This window comes from Leguminivora glycinivorella, chromosome Z (assembly GCF_023078275.1).
Source record: "Leguminivora glycinivorella isolate SPB_JAAS2020 chromosome Z, LegGlyc_1.1, whole genome shotgun sequence".
In the NCBI taxonomy this organism is placed as follows: Eukaryota; Metazoa; Arthropoda; class Insecta; order Lepidoptera; family Tortricidae; genus Leguminivora; species Leguminivora glycinivorella.
In genome coordinates this window covers 15305600-15333338 of record NC_062998.1, presented here as the reverse complement: position 1 = coordinate 15333338, position 27739 = coordinate 15305600, and the positions used below count along the sequence as shown (strand labels likewise).

The following is a 27739-nucleotide window of genomic DNA, read 5'->3' as shown; positions in this document are numbered from 1 at the left end:
GGGAATTGGTTATCTTATGTACCTATTATGTTCTTTCGCTTTACGACAATTTCGTGGTGTAAATTGCCGAGAAAAATATAATTAATTCCTCGCAATCGAAGTAAAAAGCAAAGTGTACAACAGGGGCATAAATTTAATAATAATTATTGAGCGCGGGAGCGAGCGGGAAGGAACATATCTTCCTCTCGCTTACCCGTAGGTACACCTCCTTACATACTAGCTCATACCGTTCAGGCGGAATGCGGAATTACTGAAAGTACATAAATTTACTAAGTTATAGTGATTTTTTCAATACGTACATAATAAACAGCATTGGTACATCAATTTCTATGAGAAAAAAGTAGATGATGTCATATCTATCTATGAGAACTGAGTGGCGCCGCTGCAGAGCATCCTCTGCAGCGGCGCCACAATAAAAGCCCATTATTTCGTTTCCCGCTATAGGTACAGCCATAAAATTATACGTACATACTGTACGTCTTACGAACATCATTTTAACATATAATTAGTTGAATTTCATTATGGTGGCGCCGCCGCAGAGTAGCACACAGGAAATGGGCGTTCAACGTACAGCGACATCTATCGACAAATTAAGTAAACTAATGTGCGCGAGCTAGTATGGAAGATGATTTTTATGGGATAATTATTTATTGCGTGAACCGATTTTAACTATATTTCATCTATTTGAAAGCAGGTACTTTCATTGTCATTCTGTAAAAAAAAAATACAGGTACAATAAACACCCAAGCAAGGGTGTTGAAATTAAAAATGCAAATCTGAAGGTTTTTTATAAATAAATAAAAAGATACGTGTACGATTTTATTTGTCCTGTCCTTTTGTACCTTTTTGGTACGAAACCCTAAAAATCGTGCCAAAGGACTTATCCTAACTGTTTTATTTTAGCCAATAATTAAAACTTAAAAGCAATAACAAAAAATAAAACCGCCTTCAAAAAAAAGCGTGTTACAAAACACGGAGAAACTAAAAAGCCAAAAATAATAAACCTTCGAATTCAGATTTCTTATCGGATTGCAATAATCTAAACATCCAAATTATAAACAAATCAATTATTTTTGTAGTCGGTACCAGACCTGTTCGTCGCCTTGCTATTTCCTGTTTGCCCCACTCAACCATACGCAGGCTGGCCCCGACTCCAAAAATAATTGATTTGTTTATAATTTGGATGTTTAGATTATTGCAATCCGATAAGAAATCTGAATTCGAAGGTTTATTATTTTTGGCTTTTTAGTTTCTCCGTGTTTTGTAACACGCTTTTTTTGAAGGCGGTTTTATTTTTTGTTAAAAAGTTAATTTATTTGTTGATTTTTAGTGGTTCCTAGTGATTATATGTATCAGTCCGAATATATGTACAGTAGTGAAAGAATTATCCTTTAACTCCTAACCGTTGAGGAGTTGACCTTCCAATCAGCTCAGCCACATAAAATTATTACCATCAGGCGTGAATACTGGTGTACCTTTGAAAAATACACTAAGAACATTACATGTGCCTATAACATTTGAAGAGTTCCCTCGATTTCTCCAAGATCCCATCATCAGACCCCGACTTGGTGCCAATGGGACCATCTCGGGGTTATACCCGTTCGATCAAAAAAAAATTTTGAAAATCGGTCCACGATCCTCAGAGATATCGAGTAACATACATAAAAAAAAAAAAAACATTCAGTCGAATTGAGAACCTACTCCTTTTTTGAAGTCGGTTAAAAATGATCTTCATACATCACGTATTTTGAAGGTATTTTTATGTTTTTCTGTTTGAATCAATGCATAATATCATGCCTTTATAACATTTCAAAGTAGGTATATCATATATCTACAATAATGTATTGAATGTCTGCTTCCAATACAATATTGAATGGGGATTAGTAGCATTACATAATATAAATTCGATTGGTTTATGTAAATTTTATTGTGATGCAGTTTGTGCTTAGTAATACTGTGGAATTATATCTAAAACAACAAATTTTCTTTTGGTATTTTATTGGGCTAAGGTATACTCAAATAAAGTCATCAAATATATAATTTTCAATATGCACAGTTACCTTTATACATGTAAATTATATTGTACACAGCAAATAAATAATAAATAGTATCAAAATTTTAGGATTTCCTTGAATAAAATTGTAAAGCTTGATGTGATAATAATATGATACAAAATGAGTTGACTAAATTGCAACTTCTTGTTTTAACCATAAGGTTTAGAATAATTTATACATTTAACTAATTTCTTTAACTCCATATAAATCAAAGATACTAATATCATCATCGGTCAAAATGGCATTTTCTTTGTTAAAATTATATAACCAATTAATATTTGTATTATCACCCAACTGACTTAACATTACAAACAATATAATATGGCATAATAATCAATTGATACTTTGATTTGAATTACATTTTCTTTTAGAAATTATACATTGCAACATAATATAAATCTAAGCAATATTAGCTTACTATGAATAATTGTCAATATCAAAACATTTATCCTATAGGTTATTGCTTAATATTAAATATTTCTTAGTAGCATGTATTGAAATTACAATATTCAGTACAAAATGCCACAATTAATAAAAGATAGGGGCCGTCGTATGCTGGATCGTTTAAGTATTTACGATTGTCTTTTGAGCACTTAGATATAGAGAAATATCCTTTACCTGGTCAGTATAATTGATCAAGTCTCTGATATCCATACGGCCAACAATGCGCGTTTTAACTTACGTTGACTAAACTACTCCACTGGCATGTGTTCTGGCCGCCTGCTATCATCACAGACTTTGCGGTCCTACTAATCTGACTACCAGTTAGCCATTCCGGGTTTGTTCAATGTCATAAAATATATCTGACAAGATGAACCCCCTTTAGCGGAGGAAAAGAATACTTTGTCGTTACGCTCACATAAAAATTTGAGCCGCTGAGCTTTCTTGTGCATAAAGACGCCATCTAAGTGCCCACTTTCTACTGAACGTATTTCAATAGCTTTATTCCCCCATCCCATGATTTGCCCCGTTCCAATGTACGCTACCGATGTTGGCATTTCGCCCCACTGTAACAAATTTCAAATTGTATTAAAACAGTTTCGTAAAATATTAAACATGACCAGAAATGTATCTTTTAAAAATATACCAACCTGAAGTACAATATTTTTGCTGACGCGCCCATACGTATTGACGTACACGCCCTCATTGTCGTAGCACAATAACAACTGCACTCCATTTGAGTTCGGCAGAGGGACAATGCAGTGTGGTACTATAGCCCCCTGTATCTGAAAAGAGTACATTTTAAACTGATATTGCACAGGGATAAAATGACGACGCGAGCTCGTTGAAGATAATAATACAATAAAAGATAGCAGTTGAAACAGATCTGTTCTCAACAATCTTAGTCAAATTTTTCGGTTTGAAAGATATGAAATAATGCAATAGTACGAAAACTCACATGCTTTGGGATATAAATGTCGTAGACAGTGGCAGTGTCTAGATCGACGGCATGGAAGCCGTCAGCTGATCCATAAATTACTTTCAGTCTTGTGCCTTCTTCAATAGTGAGATCGACCAATAGAGGCCTGAAAAAAAAAGGAGTTACATGGTTCAGACTTGTTGGTTAAATGTTTAATGCTCACTACTGGGACGTGTAAACGGAGATTATACGTACCTATGTTGGAGGTCTCCGAAATTCTTAAAAGCCATGAATTTGTGATAAGGTTTCGGAGCCCAGGCGTAAATTTCAATAGAATCTTTCAAAGCAATGACGAGAAATTTGATACGTTCGTATTTAACGATACGGAAATGTACTGCGCCTTGCAGCTCGCCGACATTTATCCAGCCATTTCTTCGTTCTACTTGCTGCAATGTGGAAAAAAAATAGGTTGCTATTGGGAAACAAAATGAATAATTTCTATCTACATACTTTTTCACCACACTAACTGGTAAAGGTTCTTTTGATTCTTCCAAAACGAATGAGAAATGACCTTTAAATGATAGTTTTAAATAAGTAAATAAATGAAATTTTGAATCATGAATGTTTAGTAAATGATGGATTACATTTCATTTGATGTTTTACAGTTAGTATTTTCCTTGTGTTGGTGTGATCAAAAATGTTTTGTGTCACTCTGTGCCAAAATTTGTTTCACCTTCGTGCCTTGAAACTCTCGCAACGCTTAATATTCCACATTATGAACCACTAGCTACGGTCGTGGTTCTCGTATCGGAATCTTTCGCTTGCTCGGGTATCAACATTGGAACGTGCGGTTAAACAACAATTTGCTCCTTGTAAAATAAATAACTATTTCTTCTGAAACTAGAACTTACGTCACTGAGACCATCTGTGCGTAAAATTTTAGATTTCAACCAGCTTAAGTAATACACTCGAACACGGTTCTTTTTTCCGGATACTGTCACAAGGATATTTTGGCCTTCTAACACTTCCATTTGCTGGAAGCGGCGTCGAGAGATCAATTGATAAACTTTTCCTTGACCAGAACGGTCTAACAACATCAATCCATTTTCGGTGCCGATGAGTAAGTTGACACCTGAAACAAACGAAGATAGTATTGAACATGTCACAAATATATCTAAGCGTTTCAAAACTAACTGACCGCCATGCTATATACTTCATCCATACTAATATTATAAATGGGAAAGTGTGTGTGTCTGTTTGTTTGTTTGTCCGTCTTTCACGGCAAAACGGAGCGACGAATTGACGTGATTTTTGTAGTGGAGATAGTTGAAGGGATATAGAGTGACATAGGCTACTTTTTGTGTCTTTCTAACGCGAGCGAAGCCGCGGGCAAAAGCTAGTTTCAATATAAATTTATTTGGGGGTTCAAATAACGTATGTGGAATAAAATCTGCACAAAGTTTTGATCACGAACAAAGTAAATAAATAAACTAAAATCATGTATAAATGAAAGTTTAAAGTTTACATGTCTGTCTTGTAACAATATTTTTTCAAACCTCGTAGGTATATTTTTATTTAGATGATATTATATTCAAGAAACTATTGGTTTCATACAGACGGGTGGTTTTCAAAATTCTTCAAGGGCCAATGCGCCACATTCTAATTTTAAATCGCGAATTAATCGCATAACCATGATTTTATTTTTATAAAATTACTGAGGACCCCTTCCATTGACATGAATGCACGGAACCACAAGCCGGCTTCTTTTCTGGAATGGGGTCCTCAGATTTGGAGGTTAACGTTCGAAGACAGAGCAGAGCTGATGCTTCCCGAGCCTGGACCGGTGGACAGGAGGCTGTGGCGTTCGGTATGGAAGAGCTCCCATTCCGTGGCTGCAGCGGCCACCTCTCCTCAATTCGGTTAGACGTCACCAAGGTCAGAGCGTTCCTCGTTTTTTTAAAGGCGCCCAACATAAATTAATCTTTTAATTAATAAATTTACCCTTTACCCGGTCTTCCAGTACCAGAACTACTGACTCACCCCTATGCTCTAAATTTTAGGTATTTGTTTTTTTTTTTAAGTAAATAGACTGAGCTAGCGATATAATTTATAATAAGTAGTATAATAAGGGTAGTTTCATTCCCTACCAGTTAGGTGTTACTAAGTAGTGTATTATTACGTTCGAAATTATTTTCAAAAAGACAGTTCATTAAAAAGTTATTTTCCATATAAATACCTAGTTTACTTTATTTACCCTTAGGTATTCCTCAAAATTGTAACAGTCTATTAAACTAGTAAGTTTCATTAGCATTTAATTACTTTTCTTGAAATGATGGTCTATCGAAAGAACAACGTAGCGAAACTGTATGTAATTTCTTGGATACTAATATCCTATGGCCCAATGCGAAGACCTGAGTGAGTTTTGTGGAAAGAGTCTTTTTTCTTCACAAAAACTACCGCAAGAAAGCCTAGTTCAGGAAAACATTACAGCATTTTCGCATTTTCTGAGAGAGTTTGATTGACAAAAATGACAGCCTGCTGATACAAAAAATGTTAAAGAGAACTCAAAACAGGAGTCGAACATAGGAGCAAAACTGTTTATAAATATCTTGCAAACAGGCAACAGTATACATTCAAAAAGAGTTAAACCTGCAGCGAAACTGTTGGGTTTTGATAACGATCCTGATCCTGCAGACATGATTGTGAAATATGTCGAGCATACGGAGCTTTCTTAAAATAAAAAGATAAATCTTTCTATAAAAAGATAAATTTGAACTTTAAAAATGCTAAAATTGGTGTTGTCTACAGCGATGGACTTAAAATACATTATGCAGCAGACTATATGAATTGAAGGAAATACGTGGGTGATGCTGATGGTATTATTGGTTTTAGGTTTAAAATATAAGCATTCAAAAGTAAATATTAGTAAAGAGAGCAGTCAAAAAGCCTTACCCCATAATGCAGCACATAAAATCTCGGAGTTGAACCTCTTCTTGTACTTCCGTATTTCGGGAGTGTCGGAAGAAAGATCGTGGCCGGTGGGAGTAACATTGACATTGACGTGGCTCTCGCGGCGCGACGCGTTCCCGCCGGAGCCGCCGGTGCCGCTGCCCGTGGAGCCGGCGCCGAAGCCGAACGTGAGGAAGGACCGCTGCTTCTGTTGCAGGGGGTGGAATTGTTGCTGCGAGCCCACGGAGGAGTTGGAGGGGGAGTGTTGCAGGGCATGCGAGTGCGCGGGCGCGGGCGACGCCGCGCCCGACACGAACGACTTGGACGGGGTGGACTGGACCGAGGACGGGAGCGGGTGGTGGTGGTGGTGGGCAGAGGGAGTGCCACCTGCGATCGCTTGCCTATACTGCAAAGAGAAAACAAACATGTTACCAAAGCGCAGGTTCAATCATTTAGGCGTAGCGGTTTGACTAAACTTCTGCTTGGACCCCTCTCCCAACATGTTTTTTAAGACCTATCGCCTCACATGGAACTAATGTAGTAAATCATTATCAGACTTTTAGACTGTCAAACAGTACAAAAAAAAATCGGACTAACCTCAAATTATCTATACTTTTCTTTTATTCTGTGGACAGGCGTTGCAAGTCTAAATTTTTAGGTGTGCTTATATTCTAGTAATTATTATTAATATGTGATTGGTTAGTCATTTAATCCCATCTTCCATTTATTAGTTAAACTTTCAACACTAAATATAGAAAGTTATGTATTAGCTTGATGACTGATACAATTATGATCATGACATGAGTATCATGACTGTGTAAACTGAATTTGATGACAGCAAGCAATGAATGAATAACATTCCCATTAACATGTATATTGAAATGTAAGTATACAATACAAACAGTATTTAAAAACATAATGTAGGTAATTATAATTTTAAATTGATTTTACGGCTGGTCAAAAATACAACATTTTGAAGTAGCTAGAGCGATGTACGAATAAAAATACTAGTTGCTGATTTTCATATACAGTCAGCAGCAGAAGTAGCGTAGCGGGCAAGGTGTTCAAAATGAACTTGACACGATCTTATTTTTAAGACAGTAAGGGCGTGTCAAGTTCATTTTGAACACCTTGCCCGCTACGCTACTTCTGCTGCTGACTGTACATACGAGTTTGTTAAATTTCCACTTGCCCCAGAGTTAAAATGTAGGCGCAAGCGCCTAAAGGTAACATACTAGGTATATACAGGTCATGTCTGCCCACAGCCAGGAACGCGGCAAGGAATTGCAACCATACGTATTCATTTAAAATTGCCACTCATTTTTCTATTTGTTACTGTTATTAAGCAGCCTAAAAGGCATCTTTGCTAACTAAAAGCTCAAGTAAATATATCGCTGGCATTTGACGTGACAGTTCGATATAATGGAAGCAGTTCAGATAATGCATAAAGTATACAGGAAGAAGTAAGATGCAGCACTAACTTTCAACAAAAACGAACGTCTATGAGAGAATATAGAAGCAGTTCCTGTTGCATCAATGCGATTCATACTTACGCAGGGTTAGCGCTGCCTTCAGAGCGGTCGTAGGTGATGTCTCCGGGGTGTTTGCATGATCGACAACCATTATAACATTAATATGATATACCAAAAGCTGAACCCACAAGTCATTCTCGGTCACAAAATAAATGTGACTGAGTATTCATTATTATCAAGTAGCTTTATAATGTTAAACGAAATAACGATAAAACCTCAGCACTTAATAGTATTCTGAACAAGATTGAAACAAAATAAACATCATCAATTCATCACACGGTGTAACAGTAAGATTAGGTACTACCATTCTTTTCAGATTTTAGTAATTAGAGAGGTCAGGTAACCTTCAAACTAGTGCGGTGCGATAAATAGTGTCGCGGCACTCTTGTGCTAAACCTAATGGTTAGACAAAGATTCATTCAGTTAAACATAAGTACTTAGGTTTCATCATTTTTGTTATAGTATACGTTTATACACAAATCTAAATGAACTTTAGTCATTGACATTGTCGGTATTTTATAAGTATGAATAAATAAACATTTAAAATGTTGTAAGCGTGTCAAAAATGGAATATAAATAAAGCCCCACCGTGATAGGTGTATTCATGTATTGCCGTTAACGCAAATAGTAGGATATGATTCAAACTTTGAACTACATTCATATCTGTCCCTTTAGCACAACTTGCCTTGTCGCGCGCGAGTCCATACTTGAAGTTGCGCTTGATGTATGGACTCGCGCGCGACAAGGCAAGTTGTGTTAAAGGGGCTGGTGTTATACACAAAGCACAATAATAATAAAAACATATCACTCTAAGCTGATAAACCAGTTCCTAAAGTTTTCTTTCATTATGGATTTTAAGTGCGACTCTTAGTAGACGCACAAGTGACTACTAGTATTTTGTGGTAGGTATACTTCTGTTCAATGTAGGCAAGTGCGTAAAATATATCCAAACAATCATAATGAAAATGACAATAGTAGTTTACACCCATCCTTTATGTATATAATACTTTTGATATCTTTTATTTCAATAATTTTCTCCGTCTTCTAGTACTACTACCACAGACCAATACAACAAGACGGCCCTTACAGGGCGACTCGCGGTCACCAAGCATACGACAAATCAGGTTTATAAAAGTTTGAACGCGTGCGACACCGATTAGTAGCGCCCAAGTATACGACCCGCTAACAGTGTTCGTGTCCGCTCGGGAAAAAATCTTAAATAATCAAATTTGGTTGCAAACAATTGTCTCTTGCAGCACAAAGTGGTGTGGCAAGTCTTCTAACACTTCTACATATAAAAAAGATGGAATAACATTCCACAGTTAAGTCAAATTAATTATTTTGTTGAATATAGTTTATTATCCGCGGAGTTCATTTATAATGGTCAATATGGTTGTACTGAGCGGCGCCGAGGCGCGTCCATCCCTTTTTGCCTAGTGAACAATGCGATATGCTATCCCTTTCACGTAAACGACTAGGGATGGGCCATGTTAGTTTATGTCTGTTGCGGGAACTTCGTACTACCGTTCGTACCATGTGCTACTATTTTATGAAATATAAAAGAAAGCAGATTTGTAATTGTGAATAATTATCTAGAATCTGTAGTCTGTAGTGTTATTTCGTTGATTGATTAGTTTAGAATATTTAGTTGGTAATTTAACTTAGTAAACGTAAGTAAAAATGCACAGTTTAGTTATTAGTTACTAGAACGATTTTTATTGAGGTGCTATCACAATCATCATCCTCCTTGCGTTATCCCGGCATCGGCATTCGCCACGGCTCATGGGAGCCTGGGGTCCGCTTTGGAAACTAATCCCAAGATTTGGCGTAGGCACTAGTTTTATGAAAGCGACTGCCATCTGACCTTCCAACCCGAAGGGTAACTAGGCCTTATTATAATTTAATTATAATATTATAATTTGTTGCAAAACAAATTCACCACAGTACTGGTACCGGTACCATTGTCTATAATAGACAAGTCCCATTCCCATCCCTACTGCTAATCGTAAAGGCGCGCCATTATTTGAAACGACCAATGGCAGCACCGTGCGCGCCCGCCTCACCCCGCAAGGATTGGTGATTTGCGTCTCGAACAATATCGCTTGCATTAGGCTTCTAGTGGGGTGTTCTGTGACTACTACTAACTCTATGATTGAACGAATTAATGAACTGCTCGAAATATTTTGGATCATCCCATACCATAAAGTTACGAATATAATTAACATGTTCATAGCCATTGTTGTAGGAACTGATTTTCAGCTTTAGTGTAACATAACTGGTTCATTCTTATGTAGCCCAAATTTGAATTAATTATGCATGACGCAAGGGAGTTTTGTTTACAAATAAGCTATCGTAGGTAAAAATGTAGGAGTGAGAGTGAGTGGTGGAATAGCTCACCTCCTCGCTGGTGGACTTGTCGTGGCGCGGCGGCGTGGTGGGCTGGCCGGCCTGGCTGAGCAGGTCGGGCAGCACGGAGCTGGTGCGCGAGCCGCTGCCCTCCGCGCCCGGCGCGCCCCCGCGGCCCTGCGGCACAACACAAGCTATTCTCCACGCCCTACGTGGCGTGGCGCGCCGCCGAACAGACGCTCTGCGGCGACGCTACGCTAGTTACATTGCAAACCTCATAAGTTACATTTCATTTCCAGCGTTATGGTAAGTCCGGCGGCAACTGAACGTGACAAACACAAACACGGCAGCCAAAACATGCAATAGTAGAAGACATTCACAGTAGTAATTCACGAATCGTGTTCTTTTCGGCTTCTCTTATGTATTCGTTAGAAGTTCATTCTCAAACTGTTAGGTTCCAAATGTGTTCGTAACATTTTCAATTTCGCATATATTGGCAGGAAGACGGTATTCGCGCAGTGTATAATGTTCGTAGTGGTTAGTTAGTAAGTGAGAATCCAGACTTGCAGTTAATCCGACCATAAATTAATACAAGCTGTTAATCCAAGATCCCATTAAAACTGTTTCTACTATGTTTTACGTTTTTGTTACTGATAACTTAAAATTTATGATACAATCTTTATTTTATAAAACAGTATCACGCCAAAATGTAAGACGTATGAGCAAGGATTCAGATGACTATATTTATAGAATCTTTTTCCCGTCACGAAAAGAAGAGTTCCCAGCCAAACCGTAAACGTCTATGCACATCACCAAACAGATGCAGTCAAATATCCACAAAGCCAAAGCCTTTTATAGTATTAACATATACAATACAAATATATTCCTCTTTGAAATATGAAACCATTCCCGAATTCTTTATTTCTGAGATAATAAATTAGCTACAAGTGTAAGTCATTTGAATAAAAGCATGTATACAACCGTCAATTCATGTTAGTTGTAGTTAAGTGTTAGAAAATCAAACCCTCATACCATAATGTAAGTAATTGAAACAAACTATCCTGAGCTGGGAGCAATTACCTTATCCTGAGCGAGTACCGCTTCCTGCCCACAACCGGGGATAAGGTCAGTGTGACGGCTATAGTGAGAATTCCTTCGAAACACTATATCGGATTCAGTCTTTTCTCTTCGAGGCCTAACTGCGTTAGCAGAGTCCTGCTGTTGTTGCGAGTTCTCCAGCGTGCCGGCGGTCAAGTCCGGAGTGCCCGCTTTCTCAAACGAAGCGCTGGGCGTGAAACAGATACTCGTAGACGGAGAGTCACTGTTCACGCTACTTTGGCGACTCGGTCCATTGTTTTCGCTGTCTTGTCTTATCAGTGCCGCTACACTTTTCAGGGCGTCTATCGGATTGCTGGAGGATGATTTCCCTTTGTCGTTTTTCTTCACTTCACCCTGCGCTGTCATTTTTAAGCTATCGTTCATTTTTATAAAATCTGTCAGAATAGGCTCTCCGGAACTCTGCGGTTTCATTATTTGTTGTTTTCTAGAGTTGTTGAAGATACCGCTCGATCTAAGTTGTTTGCTGGGTCCCACCTGATTTTCGTGTTTAGGAAAGTATATGGCGGAATGTCTAGTACTAGGTAATGGAAAAAGATCAGAGTTCTCTCTTCTGAATCCTCTAAAAAATCTATTTGGAGAAGTCAACTCTGCATCGTGTTCCTTTTTGTACTTGAGGATGTCGGACAGCTTGTCGTGGGTGGTTTTCTCCGGCGGCTTCTGGAACAGCTGCTTGTGGCGCGAAGGCGGCGTCGCGATTGCTTTGTACTTGGCCCAAGCGTCTTCCATCTCGATCCTTGACTGACGCTGAAGCTGCAAGCGCTTTTGATCTCCTTCTTTAATCTGACTCTGTTTCTCGTTTGTCGCATCAGCGTTCTTGGACGGGAAAAATCTAGCAAAGTCCCAATCTTTCAGCAGGACGGCTTCATCCACTTCGGTAGGAACGGAATTGTTTTCGGTATTCTCTTTCTGTAGTTTGTCAACACCGCCACACAAAAAATACAAATAAATAAAGGTAACAAGAAACAAGTTAAACACCAGGCAATTAACCCTAAGACCAAAGAATTCTGCTCACTTATCTTACTTTGGCGTGAAAAAAAATGTGGAAGTTAAACTATAATAATTATTATGCTTAATAGAATGGTACCCACAACAAAACCTTTGTAATTTAATGGAAATTCTATAAAATCAACGAGGCTAGCTCAACTGATGCAACACAACTGTGTGCGAGTATGTTATCAGTTCTTTTGTATCATTATTTCCAGGAAAAAATAATTTGGCGCAACACTGATTCGATATTTTATGGCTTTTTGTTCAGCTAACCTTGCTAAATAAAGGACAAATGCCACACTGGAAGTTTTGCACTATACATAGTAGTATATAGTAATAATCTTGTACAGTCACTTGTGCATTCATAATTAATTAATCCTTCGAACTCCGCAAAATTATCTGACACGCTCTTATTGCTCTATAAAAAAGATCATGTCATGTCAGACACGATCGAGGTGATTGTATGATCAGAATTCCTAGGTGTTCAAAATACTAAAGGATATTTTATATTTAATCATCTAATTTGTATTCTACATAATACCTCTAGTATTGGGTTAAAGCATGTAGATAGACAATTTGTAACTTCGATAGTGTAAAATCGAAATATTGAATACATGTGCAAAACTTGAAGTGTGTTCCCGGCCGGCATAAGCAGTGTGTGTTCTATGTGCGTGGTGTATGTACTGACCCGTTTCATGACGAGCGTGCGGTCGCTGTGCGCGTCGTCGTCGGGCGTGGGCGGCAGCGGGCGCGTGGGCGCGCCGCCCGCCGCGCCGCCGCTCTCCTCGGACACCGCACTCAGGCCCCCTCTGTAGCAAAACTCGGGACTGCCAAGCGGAACCAAACAAACGGGGCGGGACGGGTGGACAAATCAAAGGGCGGAAACGTAACAGAAAACGCAAATAATATGTACGTTATCGAAACAATATGCTGTTATTTATGACAAAAGACAATAAAATACAATATGTATCTATAGGTCACATCGGTTTATGTTAACACATTCACTACTAGACGAAAAAGGCGCACTACGCGTATTGGTGACTATTGTCCGGCATCTGAACGAAGTTCCCGAGTGCTTACCAGGCGGGTTCTTAGTTGCGAAAGTGTTAAGCGTCATTTTTTCAAGGAAACTTCATACAAATGAGGTATCTATATTTTTTAGCAACGCAAAAGGCTGGTTATGATTTTGACCGGTTTGAATGTATGTGTCAATTGTGCATCTGTTCATTATAATTTTTAATTGTATTCGCAACTTTAGTGCTTGGACGTAAAATGTTTGAAGATAGACATTCCTCAATTTCCTGACATATTTCACAAATTCATGTGGAATTGTGGGTGAAGTTCAGCATTTACTTTGCAAAAGAGCATTGCAACGACAGCTCGCGTTTGAAATAAATCCATAAGTACATTTATCTAACTCGTTTATAAACTGTGCTTTTCTTTCCACAGGCATCTAACACTAATCAATTTTAACAACCCCGAATACAATAAATACGTTTGCGTTACTTTATCAACAAGTAACCGTGGCCACCTCGTGTATCCATCATCAGTCCAGTTTCAAGTCATCTACTACAAACACTGCATGTTACGTTAAAGCTTGTAAACGGCAAGTAGTTTATTTTCAAACATCCTAACGCCGTATATTAAGGCCGATTTATGAGGATGTGGTGTCTGAAACGTGTCATACGCCTATTACGCATACTCACAGCGGTTTCGGAGGGTCACTGGCAAGAAGAGTGCCGTCGTTGCGTACTCGACCACCACTCTCTTCAGGGTCAGAATCGCTGTCGGAGTCGTCAAACGTTGGTTCAGGGACATTCCTTTCGACCGGTGGACCTGACAATCAAATATTGTGAAATAAACATTTAAGACTGGCAATATTATGTATACCTACTTAATTTTTTTCAATAAAAACAACGCGGAATTTTGGTGGCATTTACTTATACACCACTTCAACAAAACTAGGTTTTTAAATGATCATTTTCTTCTTTCCTCGTGGTAAAACACTAGCGAGGGCGATTTCAAATTAAGGAAGTTACACGTGCGATACGTTCATATAAAGCGTTAGCCCGAAAGCGCCCTTAGATCTCTCGCTCACTATACATGTAGGGTCAAGTGAACTGTTAATTCGTGGATATAAAGCTATGGTGAAAATGAGGAGGCACACTGACATTTTATCCCGCATGCCACTGTCATTCATATGTGAGAGAGAAAAAACATATCATCTTCTCGCTCTCACATATGAAATTCTTTATCTGTGCAATGCAAGTGCAATGGACTAAGGATGGCGCCATCTGTCATAACCTTTGAGTGTGCCTCCTCATTATTGAGCAACTTTAGTACACCCATATTTTTACACTTGACTGTCATCATAAAGGTTTACAGTAATAATAAGCTTTCCAAAAAAAAAGAAACATTTTGGCACAAGCTTTTATCGCTGACTGTACTTTACTTTCAGCAGCCATCTACTGCTCTCCGAGACATTTCTAAAAACTCATTACTCGATGGTGATACGATATTTCATTACAGAGTCCACATGACCACCTTTCTGGTCCATCATCAGATCAGGTCCACGATACCATAATATTGCATTGTCATGTGATTTACATATGTGTGGAAAATTTCAGCTCAATCGGTTAAAGATATCTGCTTCAAAACTGAGTTTCCAAATTGGACCCGAACATACATACCTACATATAGGTAGTTTCAACTCAGTTGTTCTATTTACTATTTTGTTATAGAATTACGTCTATAGAACAATTTTCAAACAAAACAGAAAATAAAATATCTCGTATGTGATTAATTAATTGTCAGATTATGATTGTAATATAAATCGTAGAAATCAAAGATAATATGCAATTATTGCCTTAATTATTTTATCATCATAGCTGTTAAAATGGTGTTTACCTATTTTGTCATTACTTATTAGCAGACATAGAAGTCGCGGTAGCAATAACGTCAATTAACATAGGGACATCCTTCCGATATATAAGTAAAATATATCGATAGCTGAATACTTATTTGGAAGTGAAATTTCATATGAGCTATAAAGTTCATCGGATAAATAAATAATTTAATTTAATAAAATAATATCGTTTGTCCTTAGCAAAATTTTATTCGTGACACCGCGACTTCAACTAGCAATACTGAGTTCACATTTAATAGCGTCATGGGAAAATTAAACGAAGAAATAGCAGCACTTGATACAGAAACGTTTCACAGTATTTTCAGAAAAACCCAAGAAAACGAAGAAAGATATAGGGAAAGAGAACCTATGATAAATGATTTAACCGAAAACCAAAACCTTATAATCAATCCTAACGAATCAGATGAAGATATGCCAAGTGACGGTGGTTTAACCTATACTTACATTGCAAGTTAAATAAAAGCTTGTAAAAACAAACCTTGTCCGTTAGTGGGTGCTCGCGGCGGGCGGTTCGGCGGCTCGCCTCCGGACACCACGCCCAACTCGTTCAGCTGAGCAGCAAGCTTGTCCAAGTCCTTCGAATACACAATTATAATGTTATACTTTATAAAATATTATTATTATTAGCTAATACTGTTGCCCTCGACATTAAATTGTTGAAGGTAATTCTACGACCAGTAGGTATACGTGCTACCATTGTATTTAAATAGAACATTAAAGTAGTATCGTTATCTCACTTACAAATTTTCCAAGTTCAAAAAAGCAAATACGGTACAAACGTATACCGAGGGCAATTACTACTCCCATGAGACTTAGCACGAGTGCGCGAGGACTATATTTTTTTTCTATCTGTATAGAAAAAGACTCATCACAATTTCAATACTGCATCAGCGCGCAGCGCTAACATACTAAAGTCATGTTATAGTAAATGAAAATTAAATGCAAATAAAAATTGGGACCCACCTCTGGTTTTCGTGGTGGAAGCTGCAGTTGAAGTATAAATCAGGTGCAAACAAAGTATACAGCGTGACATGAAATAAAAACAAAAAGCAAATAAAAACTTGATCTTTGAAACATTGTACAATTATCCTTTACTACTACAAAAACGTTAAAATAGAACTACTCAGTAATGCCTAAGACACAATAATTGGAAACGCTGTTGATTATCGCGACCGCAGTGTAGCTGTATGGGAAGCGTCCACAATCGAGCTTTCAACTGGTATGGACCGATAAGAGAATCAAGTAGTAGCAGAACCTTAGGGAATTGGTGGTGTGGCAGATATATGGTAAAAACTAGCTAAACTACGTTTGTTCCTTAATATATCTGTCCTTAGGTTGACAAACCAGTAGAAAAGCTCTGCGAATATGAATCATGAATGCGCCGAGGGTCGAGATTTCGTACATGAATTTTCTACCTACAATGCTGGTTTAGTAAGACTTCACAACTCAATTAAAGAGCTTACAGATATGTCTGTAATTACCATGGGTTTGAACATGTGGTGAGAGCCACGTTGCGGCGGCTGCGGGCCGCTGGCCGGCGGGGTGCCGTTGTTGGAGCCCGAGCTGTTGGACGAGCCGGACGACTTCGGGGTAGGCGGAAGTGGCCTGGTGCAAACATAAACGTGACAAATGATGGACACGGTCCTTGTTGACAGCATGTTAATTGAAAATATGTTAGATGTATTAATTGTATTGCAAAAAACGACAAGCCACGAAAATTACCTGTATCTGTTAGGCTGTTGTGCCTGCGGATCTGGCACTACAATCAGTCTTTGAGGAATGGAGGGCCTGGCCGGCGGGCCGGGCTCTGCGGCACAAACGTCACAAATTAATTTAATGCACACTCAGTACGAATAACGCGCATACGTATAGGGAAGATGCACTAAACGATAGGTAGGTATTATTCATCAATCTAATTTGGTTCAATAAAGATCTACTAAAGTAGAATGTAATAAAGAATCTATAATGAGTCACCTTGTTACTTACACGCCATTTTGTGTACCAAATGTATACGTGTGACTGTGAGGTAGGGTGTTTCATATTTGTATGGAAAAAATAAAATTGTGAGATTTTTTCTGACTTCGCTCGGCTTTCGGTTCTAGCTTATCTTATTACCAAATTTCAAGTGATTTCGACGTTGTTTAGAGGTCGCGCTTGATGAACAGTTTGAAAAAAAGTCACTGAAAAGTAATGTTACTCAATTTTATTTTCAAATTAGTTGTAAATTATTTGAATGTAAAAAAACGTATTAAACTTAAAATACAACAGTTGTAACATCCATTCTTGCTAAAATAAGTCATCATCATCATTTAGCTTACATATGTAAGCCGCAACGTTATCTTTTGTTCGCTTAAGTAGTAACGCATTTTCTGTAATGTTCGACGACTTTCAGCGAGAACCGTTTTGCTCTTCATCTTTGACTGGAGCGCTAATTTTTATTATTAAATATATAGTTATACTGTTCTTTGCGGTATCATAGACCATTGTCAGACTATCGACCAAGTCTCTGGTATTAGGGCTAAAATAATCGCTAACGTCCTGGACATTAAATAGTTCGAAGACAAAAATCAAAAAGGTAAGTACGGTCTATATCCCGGTCAAAATACTGAAGTCAAAGAACGATCTTGTTTTCTTCTTTGTCGTCATACTCTTGGCGGAGTGGTAATCGTCACATCAGGGGTGGTAGCAAGCTTAACATTGTTAAGCTTAACATCGCCATTCCTTACGCAGTCGTAGAGTGGGCCACTGAGTGCAGCCTTGACTTGGCCGGTCCATCGCATCTGAACCTTGTCCAGGATACTCCTAGCTTTCTTCTGCAGCACCACATTTTTAGGACATCTATCTTCTTGAAGTCCACGTCTCAGCACCGTGAAGAGGTATGGGAAAATTGGGAGATACTAATGCCCTGACAAGTCGAATTTTAGTTGCATTTGTGATGTTTCTGATTCTCCATATTTTCCTGAGCTGGTCCATGGAGGACCTGGTGATAGCCAATGTGGCGCTTGATATCATCTACCTATCCTATTGTTAGTGCCCCGAGAGTGCCGAGAGACCACTGCTTCATGCCAAAAACAGGACAAAAAACCAACAAACTTGTTCCTCAGAAGGAAGTCGAGCGTCCAAAAAATGACCATAAGGAACCTTAACTAGAGACTATATGCCACGTCTACTAGTCATTTTAAAAAAAGAATTTGCTTCAATATAAAAACTACTCATTAAAATCACTTTTAAACCACCTCCTACAAGAAGTTACATAAGTTTTGTTTCTAGCCTCTCCTGCGCCCATACTAACTTCTTCAGACAAAAGTTGTCACAGAGCGCGACCTCTAAATATTGTCCGATTTCCCTGATTTTTGGTGTATGGGCTCTGTATAGGTGTAGAACCAAGAAGAAAAGCGAAGTCAAAGATAAATCAAAATTTTGGAAAAATGAAACACCCTACTGTGAGGCCATTTTAAACTGATGACAGTCGGTCCGCAAACCATATCGAAAGATATAATTGTGTATGGGATATTTTATTTTCTTCGAAAACGCATGGTAATTTTGAACAAAATGATTGCATTTTCCCTATTTATATTATAGCAAAAGTTAGTGCAAGTACCTGGAATTTCTTCACGCTCCTCGCGCTTGCTGTTGCGTTTCGGCGGCGGCTGCGGCTGCGCTCCTTCGGCGGCTCTGAGTTATTGACAATATATTATTATGTTACAGTAGGATCCCACGCGCAGACATATATCTAAAGCTGAACATACGTTTTTTTGTCAACAAGTCTGACACCCAAATTGATTTTCATGGGACAAAAAATATTGTTTAAAAAATCATGATTGGCTTCATCATGCCAAAGTGTATCTCTGAAACATTCCACTGGTGTACTAAAGTCGATTTTACATTTTCATGCAAATTATGATACCTGCGAGATATTAGATATATGTATGTTATCATTATCACACAGTATAATATTCAAGACATGGATCATGGATGGTTGAAAGAACAACATTTCATAAAACCATGCCGTGATATGAAATTCTTGCGGGCGCACTTGCGGTTTGTCACGTAGGCCAGTTGGCTCAGTCATGCACTCACTGACTCAATGCAATAAGGTTTACAGTGGTCGTGTAATGTGTGGCCCTCAGCAGGGTTGTAGGAAGTGGTGTGTGAGAGTACGCACCGGCCCTCCTGTATCTGCTGGAAGTTGCGGCGCAGCGTGTCGCCGCCGGGGTGCGCGGCCGCGTTGTGCACGATGGACGACGGCTCGCCCGCCACGGCGTTCTCCTCCTCCTCGCCTTCCGACCCTGAGTATTTGTACTCTTCGCGCACAGAATTGTCTTGCTTTCTTTTCTTACACCTGTCTATATGGTCCTTCAGCTGTATTCGTACTTGTCTCTCTGTTGGCTGATCCCTGAAATAAATAATTAACAAATATTTGATATACCCATACATATCTCTAGTGTCGAGTGGTAAATCTAAAAGACCTTTTCTAATGTTAATATTAAACGAGTGTATTTCATGTACATACCTGATAAAAGGATGCTTCAGTAGCTGCTCGGTGTACGGCCTCTGGTGATAATCTTTGACAAGAACAGTCTCAATAAAGCTGTGAAATTTCTTCGCCCACTTCTTTAACTTTAAACGAGGCGGAGGGTTCCTGTAATGTGCAAAAAAGATAAGTGAAACATAAATGCCATTTAGGTATACTTTTTCTAAGAATACATTAGTTTAAAGTTTAGAAATAATGGGCAAAAACAAAATAGGCTTGATCAGCGTAACAATGAATCCCAATCACAAAGAGATTTTTAGTTTCCCTTATTATTATTAAATCTGTAAATTGTTAATGTGAAATACATTGTATAATTGTGTAATTTTATAATACTGTTCACGTATTAACTCCAGAACAATTAGGGAACGGAATCAAAACCAGAATTAGTTAAAATATTCATAGTATTATTTGTAATTCGTAATATTATAAATAACTGGGCAAGTAAATTACCTTGGGATAAGAAAGAGAGCTCTCATAGGATGCAGATCGCACAGAGGTGGTTGACTCTCGGCCATCTCGAGTGCAGTGATACCGAGCGACCAAAGGTCAGAGCGATTGTCGTAAGTCGCGTCGGGATTCTCGTCGCACGCTATCACCTCCGGCGCCATCCAGTATGGAGTGCCGATGAATGTATTTCTCCTGCCGATTGTCCTGTCCAGTTGTGCTGATACTCCAAAATCCACTGTTGGCAACACAATCAGATTACTTAATGTTTTACACTAAATAATTACATATTACATAAGTTTTGTTATTTATTTAAATATCTTATTTTTAATCCGTTGTTGCGGAAGGGACATGCAGCAAGGTCTTTACTACATGAATGATATGGCAGTGAGGGTTAAACATAAGATGATGTAACGTCAAAAAAATCGCTTACCCAGCTTGACTTCAGCGTTATCTGTAAGAAGGACATTTTGCCCTTTGATGTCGCGATGGATGACTTTGTTGGAGTGTAAATAACTGAGACCTCTCAATATCTCCCGGCATATGTACGATATCCACTCCTCCTTGAGAGACTGACCCTTTGTTGATTTTACTAAGTCTGTTACCGAGCCTGTAAGGAGCAGAAAGAAAAATGCTTGATGCTACGTATTTTTCAGTTTAAAATAAATATGAATTCAATAAAACAGACAAAATCAAATTCATATGCATCGTAGTCCTAGTGCATACCTATTCGGTACTTGCAAGGAACTCAAATTGTTTTAGCAGTGTATTCTTTAAATTAAAATGTCCTACTCTTTTCAGGACTATTATCCTTATGCAAAGAGGATTGAGTATTAGAGAGAGTTACTGTCAAAGTAAAATGTATAATTACAGTGCATTATTATATTTATTATTAATATTAGCGCCATCTAGCCGAGCATTCCCCAAAGGTGTAACGCCATCTAGGCCACCGTACCTTTTTCTCTAGGGCTTTGAGGTACGTCTTTTTCTTAGACTTGATCCGTCTATACGGAGTTATAGATGTCTTTGTTATATGTCAAATGCCATTTTGGATGAGACTTACCAGCTCCACAATACTCCATCACCAGCCAGAGCTGGTCATCTTTGCCCGGAGGACTCTTCTTAATGAACGCGCCGTAGTATGTCGCAATGTTACGGTGGTTGGAATACTTCTTTAGCACGTTGATCTCAAGTTTGATCTCCTCCTCTTCATCCTCTGTGACATCCATAACCTTGATGGCCGCGAGCTGGCCGGTTTTGGTATGGCGCCCCTGTGTTTAAAAAACGAAGTTGAATAGTATGATTTAATAGTTGAAAGTGAAACATATTGGCATCAATTCCAAAGGTGATGACGTTCTCACTAAATAATAAAGACACAACAAGACTTACAGATAGAAAACTAAAATCAAAATACTTTTTAGACTAATTTACAAGAAAAGTTAAAATAGTTACGGTCAACTATAATACCCTCAGTACGATTGACATGTTTAGTGTTAATTTAAGGAATAAATAAATAAAGAAATACCTACTAAAGACAGTATGTAATGAATTGATGATAAATATACAAACATAGTGAAATATATACACCGTGTTTTTTTGTTTTCCGTTAAATTCGATACGTCGTTAGGTTCTTACTCATCTTCTCACTTTTAGTTAAATTCGCCAACAAATGTTTTTCCTCGTTTTCATACATAATAAATGTATTAATTAGTGTGTGAGACCCTTAAGAATAATATTCAAGTTAGTGTCAAGTGATTGACGGCACATGTCAAAACAAATAACATTAGGAAGTGGTAAGGGATGCAACACACGTGGTCAGTAATTAATTTTTTTTTAATAATTCGATAACCGTAAGAGGTAAGAGGCTAGTTTCTTAGAGAAATTGATTACATTTAAACTAAATAATCTTTCCTTAAAGTTAACGGAATTCAATAAAAACAGGGTGTATAATTATACTGTATACAGTTTAATATGTAATTAAAATGTGCTACACAAAGAAAAATAATGCAACATACAAACTATTGTACTTGTATAACTTTCATTCATTGTCTCCTTAAATAGCATTTAATTAAATTAACCAAGTTCATTGACACAAATTGACTGGACTCTTTAATTGTGATGCGTACAAACGCCCTATTAGTACCAATCATTACTTGTGTGTTAATAAGATTGGGCTCACAGCAACGAAAATAGTTGAGCTCACAAGGTATTGAATATAAAAAAAAAACATAGGTGTGCAGATTATAATAAGAACTTGATCAATATTTAACTTGGGATTAGTTATCTTCCATAAAAAATAAAAGTCGCAAAGCTGGTTTACATCGTAAATAATCTATATTTACGTATCTACGCAAATAGCATAACAATCTACACTTCATGAACTTCTTAGTTCATAATGAACTTAATGTATTCTTTCGTACTTTAAATGATGGCATAATTAGTTGTTACCACAATATGTTATCATATTCATAAATAGGTTAAATAAAAATCTATTAAGTCAAAAAGCTATTAGGGTACCAGGTGCTCTTTTCCCTGCCACTTTATTTTTAATCTGGTATGAGGAATAGTAGGTATATAATTATACAAAAATAGAATAAAATAATTTCAAACATTCGCATGTTTATTTTACTCAAACAAGAGAGATGTGCATCATGCAAGGCCAGAGCAACAAACAATAATTATGTGCAGTGCAGCTATATAAATGACAATAACCCCAGGTTTTGGGTGTGGGAATGTTTAAAATTGAGTAGTCAAAAACTGCAAAAACCATATATTGAAACATTTGGAGCTACTAAATGATGAATAAAATAAATTAATAGTGACATGAAAATTTTACAAAAAACAAAGTTTAAATATGTATTAGCTCACCCAAAACCCAAGGTATGATGTTGACCATAATAAAGCATGTTGGTACTTAAGACAAAAGTTCAACTTTATTGAACGCCAATTAGCCAGTACTTGCAATAACATTGTAGGAACTATCCAATCAATAAGGTGGTACTTTTTGTCTGAAAGTGGTATTTTACTACATTATCCTCATCCTGCCTAGTGTGATTTTGAAAGAACATAATCATTACATTTTTCGCATGTTCTGAACAAAAAGCCTGCACGGCTGGTTATACCAAAATTTATAATTTTTTATTTAAAATGTGAACAAAGGAAAATCTACCTTATTTATTAAATAATTTGGTATAAATTTCCATTGTTCAAACTTAATTTAGTGAACAGGACAAGGATATGACAGGTACAGGGTATTGAATATACATACAGTTTAGTTTAGGAATAAACACATTTTTGTTACTTTGTCTATGTCTATACTATAGAATATTTAGACTGTGCGAAACCACCTAAACCATCACACAATTTATATAACTTTATTAGGGACCGGCCACACTTAAGAGACGCATGTCCTGAGGTGCGGAACAGACGTCCGCGCCACGCCGCCTGAATGTAATTCAAAAAACGTCTCCCAGTACATTTTGTATAGGAAGGACGTAAGACGCGCCCCCAGGCCACGCCACCTGAGGACTATACTGAGGAGACGTTTTTTGAATTACATTCAGGCGGCGTGGCGGAGACGTCCGTTGCGCGCCGCAAGACATGCGTCTTATGAGTGTGGATGGTAGCTTAGCCAGCCACATATGTATAAGAGAAGTACATTTCCCTGGATTTCTGTCATTAATTGGTATGTCTACAACTAGAATATTTCTATTAGTCTAAAAGTCGTCTTTCAGTGTGAATAAAAATCTTATTAGGAGATTAAAAATAAATAGTTTTAGTAAACCATCTTATCCATACTAATCCATACTAATATTATAAATGCGAAAGTAACTCTGTCTGTCTGTTACGCTTTCCCGCTTAAACCACGCAACCGATTTTGATGAAATTTGGAACAGACAATCTTTAGACCCTGAGACAGAACATAGGCTACTTTTTATTTCGAAAAAAAGGGATGAAGGGGTTGAAAAAGAGGTTGAAAGAAAGAAAGAAGAAAAAGATTTCTTAATTTTAAATGATAAAACCATGAAACTTTATATTTTAGCACTTGATAAGAAATCATTAAACATATATTTAAAGTCACATACAGGTCGAACGCGATTAATTAACATTATTTTTACCTTTAAAATAAACATGGTGGGAAATAAACATTAACTAAAAGCGGGTAGATTATATTTTTTTTGTCTACCCCGAACATTTATATAAATTAATATCGGGTAGTTTTGTGTTGTTTACATCTCCGGTGACATTTTGCTGGGACGTCAGTCTTCCGCGACCACGGCCAGTGCAACCTGGCCGAAACGTTGGGAAAAAAGGTAAAAATAATGTTAATTAATCGCGTTCGACCTGTATGTGACTTTAAATATGTGTACAAAGCGCGAGAACTTAAAGTGTTATCTTGATAAGGGATAGGGATAGCGTAGTGTTAGCGTTAGCGATAGGGATAGAGATAGGGATACGGATACGGATAATATGGGTATCATTAGAGGGATACGGATAATCGGTCGGCGGTCTTTTACAATCAATGTGCTCTAAGACGATCGTTGTTTGCTTGCTTGAAGATTACGTTTGCGATAAGTATAAGCAAAATGTAAAAATGTTTAAGGGATAATAGAAAAAAGTACTTTTTACCCACCGATCATAGTGTCGAAATACGGGCTATGTGGGATGTTTATAAAGGTTTCCCCAGCGTATTTAGAATTACCTACGCTGTGGTCGATGTGTAATTCTACAATCATTGCAAGCAAAAGTATTATGTGCAATCGAAATAATCGCAGATAAATATACCTACAGAGAAACCTACGGATCCAAATGAAAATCTTAATGAATACTTTTATTACGCGGGCGAAGCCGCGGGTAAAAGCTAGTTATATATAAACATATGATTTGGAAGAACTAAAACAATGATATTTGCACACAATAAACAAATTTAATTATTTTATGATAGAGTTAATAATTTTTGTTATAACTTGTCACTAAAAAAGTTTTAATTTTTTGAGTCTGTTTAACTTTGCACATTCTTATTTCTTGTTTAAAGGATTAACATATGTATATGAACAGTAACTTCATCTTTTGGCATTTAATAATGCAAATCTGGGATTCCTGTATAATAATTCCCAAATCTTTCAGGCGATTAGTCATGCCAAAACACATTTCATCACAATTGAATGTATTCCACACTATAATTATCATAATAATAGAATTTGTTAAACATTAGTTATCAGTGTGACACATTGTTTTATTTATTTAAAGTACACTATTCCAGTTCTGCACTATCTGTTATCATGCACCAATAATAAGTAGCACAAAATTATACATATATAATGTTATGTTACCATATTTAAGTGGGATTAGAGTAGGAATCAATTCATGTTATGTTATAATGACATACTGAAACATAGTTTAGTCTCAACTAGCAAACAATTAGTACTAGATTGAATCCAATTGGTAATAAATATATGGTACCTACTACATTATGTACCATAACATACATTTCGCCTAGCAAACAAATGTTAAGTGCATATATTTACCTACGATAAGCCAACGTTATGTATCTATTCGCGACCGGATTTAAGGGTAGATGTAAAATACATACCTGTGTAGATGTGACCAAGTAAAATAAGACATACCTTATACACCTGTCCATAAGTGCCATTGCCAACCACTTCTATGAGTTCGAATATACCAGCGGGATCCTGAAATGACGCATTATACTCTTAATTGCACGATAAAGCCTCATTATTAAACCTTCACTATGAATCACGCCCAGTGAGATCATTGCCCTTTCAATAATTGATTGAGAATTTCACTTGGACCTTATGAATTAGGGTCTCCCAATTAATTAGATTAGATAGAAAATAACAGTAGTTTATTTCAAAATATTACCTTTAGAGCGCTGAGGTCAATGTCGTCCAATGAACAATTTACAGACGGTGCGAGTTGATGCGCCATTTTGGAGTATATTGTCACACGCGAAGACAAAGCACGAGAACTCACATCAATGCAGTAAGTGTAAGAAACTACTGTTATACGACATTGACTACAAAATAATTATATTTTAGCATTGTACATTTGATTAATATATTAAACACATTGTTTACTATTAAAATTGAGTAAATTACAAATACACAAGTTGAACGTCGCACACACACCCGGTGGGGATGCCAGATTTATGAGTGGGATGACAGAGAGAAGAAGAGAGTAAACCCGGTTATGGTCCAAATTGCACTAATGTAAAATGTTCGAGCAAAACATGTACTATATTATAGTTAATTCTTAATAAAAATTACAAATTTTTTAATAATTGTAAACAATAATCTTTCAAGTATTACTAAACAGTTACAAATAAAATAATCAGTTAATGTCTACTACTTTAAAAGTATTTTGTAAAAGTACTAAGGTGCAATTCGGACTAAAGGTACGTGACGTGCCTCGCCTATTATATTTTTTTATTTACATTTACTAATTTACAATTACTTTTTGATTTAAGTACAGGATTTTACAGGATAAGATGTTTAATTATGAAATTCTATTTACTCAATTATTAATAATTATACATTAGATTGGCTTGGCATATGTTGAATTGCTACATTTAACTACTTCCTTTATAATCTGATGTTTGTAAAGGTACAAATATTTTCTGTATTTTATTTGACACATATTACTACATAAATAATAAGTTATGGTATTTATATAGATACAACTGGTATTAAGTATATTCTATATATAATGTAGATGTAGGTACTATAGTCGAGAATTACCAAAGCGAAGCACCCACCCATGATAAACTTAATTCCTAAAATTCTCTTAAAATATCTTCATTATTATTTATATGTATACATAGGTAGGTACCTAGTTAAATAAATAAATAAATATATCTACCAGATACCTACCTATTTGTATTCTTAACAAACAAACTTAAACACATTAAATTATTACTGAGATATGTTTATTATAGGAATACGTGCCACTAAATTGCTTCAATATAACTTAAAGCGCTCACATAATTATATGGGAAGGTATTTTAAATTTATTTACTTATGAATGCATTTGTGAGAGACATTTTCTTTTCAACCTAGATTCAAGCGAGAATTTCATCAATACAAATTTTGTGCTTTGTATTTGTAGACACCTACAAGAAAGCAACAAAGGCAAGTTTTGCAGCGTATCACTAGATGTCGCTAGGCGTGGACAATATTCTAGCTATGATGAATGGAAAGCCACGAAGACTCAAGTTTGAATTGCTACCTACTAATCTTCATCTAGTCTAGTTGATTATTTAACGGAATACATAGTCGATTAATAAAGCATACCTACTTAGTAGAGTAGGTAATAAATAGTAAATTATCTTGAATTAGTCTACGTAAAGAACTAACCTATATTGTATCTCCACGTCACTCTTTGTATAAGACTCCTAATCTCTACCGATCGATAGATTTTCTACTTTAAATTGTTTGTGGGGATGACAGGAAAAAAAATCGAAATTGACGG

General features: G+C 36.9%; 1 protein-coding gene across 8 annotated transcripts; it reads right to left on the bottom strand.

Moving 5' to 3' along the window:
* Positions 1–1903: 1903 nt before the first annotated feature.
* On the bottom strand, positions 1904–26406 carry LOC125240793 (serine/threonine-protein kinase mig-15). 8 transcript variants are annotated; one of them, XM_048148876.1, is made up of 22 exons: positions 26135–26406; positions 25879–25944; positions 21315–21522; positions 20685–20861; positions 20258–20489; positions 19787–19915; positions 19439–19669; positions 18875–18948; positions 16996–17080; positions 16755–16878; positions 16237–16257; positions 15752–15848; positions 14054–14183; positions 13036–13156; positions 11322–12266; positions 10293–10418; positions 6367–6769; positions 4326–4546; positions 3670–3860; positions 3454–3580; positions 3146–3280; positions 1904–3061 (listed from the first exon to the last, which is right to left on the bottom strand). In XM_048148876.1, the coding sequence occupies exons 1-22, from the start codon at positions 26198–26200 to the stop codon at positions 2813–2815; spliced, it is 4158 nt and encodes a 1385-aa protein (XP_048004833.1). In that variant the 5' UTR covers positions 26201–26406; the 3' UTR covers positions 1904–2812. The 8 variants fall into 8 exon arrangements, with proteins under 8 accessions (XP_048004833.1, XP_048004834.1, XP_048004836.1 ...); XM_048148877.1 differs by having other exon boundaries at positions 3146–3274; XM_048148879.1 differs by having other exon boundaries at positions 6367–6571.
* Between the last annotated feature and the right edge of the window lie 1333 nt (positions 26407–27739).

Coding starts and splice junctions, on each gene's coding strand:
- LOC125240793 (XM_048148876.1), bottom strand. CDS start 26,200: ATGGCGCATCAACTCGCACCGTCTGTAAATTGTTCATTGGACGACATT. Junction 14,184..15,751: donor AGCACCCACTAACGGACAAG/GTTTGTTTTTAC, acceptor TTTGATTGTCAG/GTCCACCGGTCGAAAGGAAT. Junction 12,267..13,035: donor GCACGCTCGTCATGAAACGG/GTCAGTACATAC, acceptor GACAAACTACAG/AAAGAGAATACCGAAAACAA.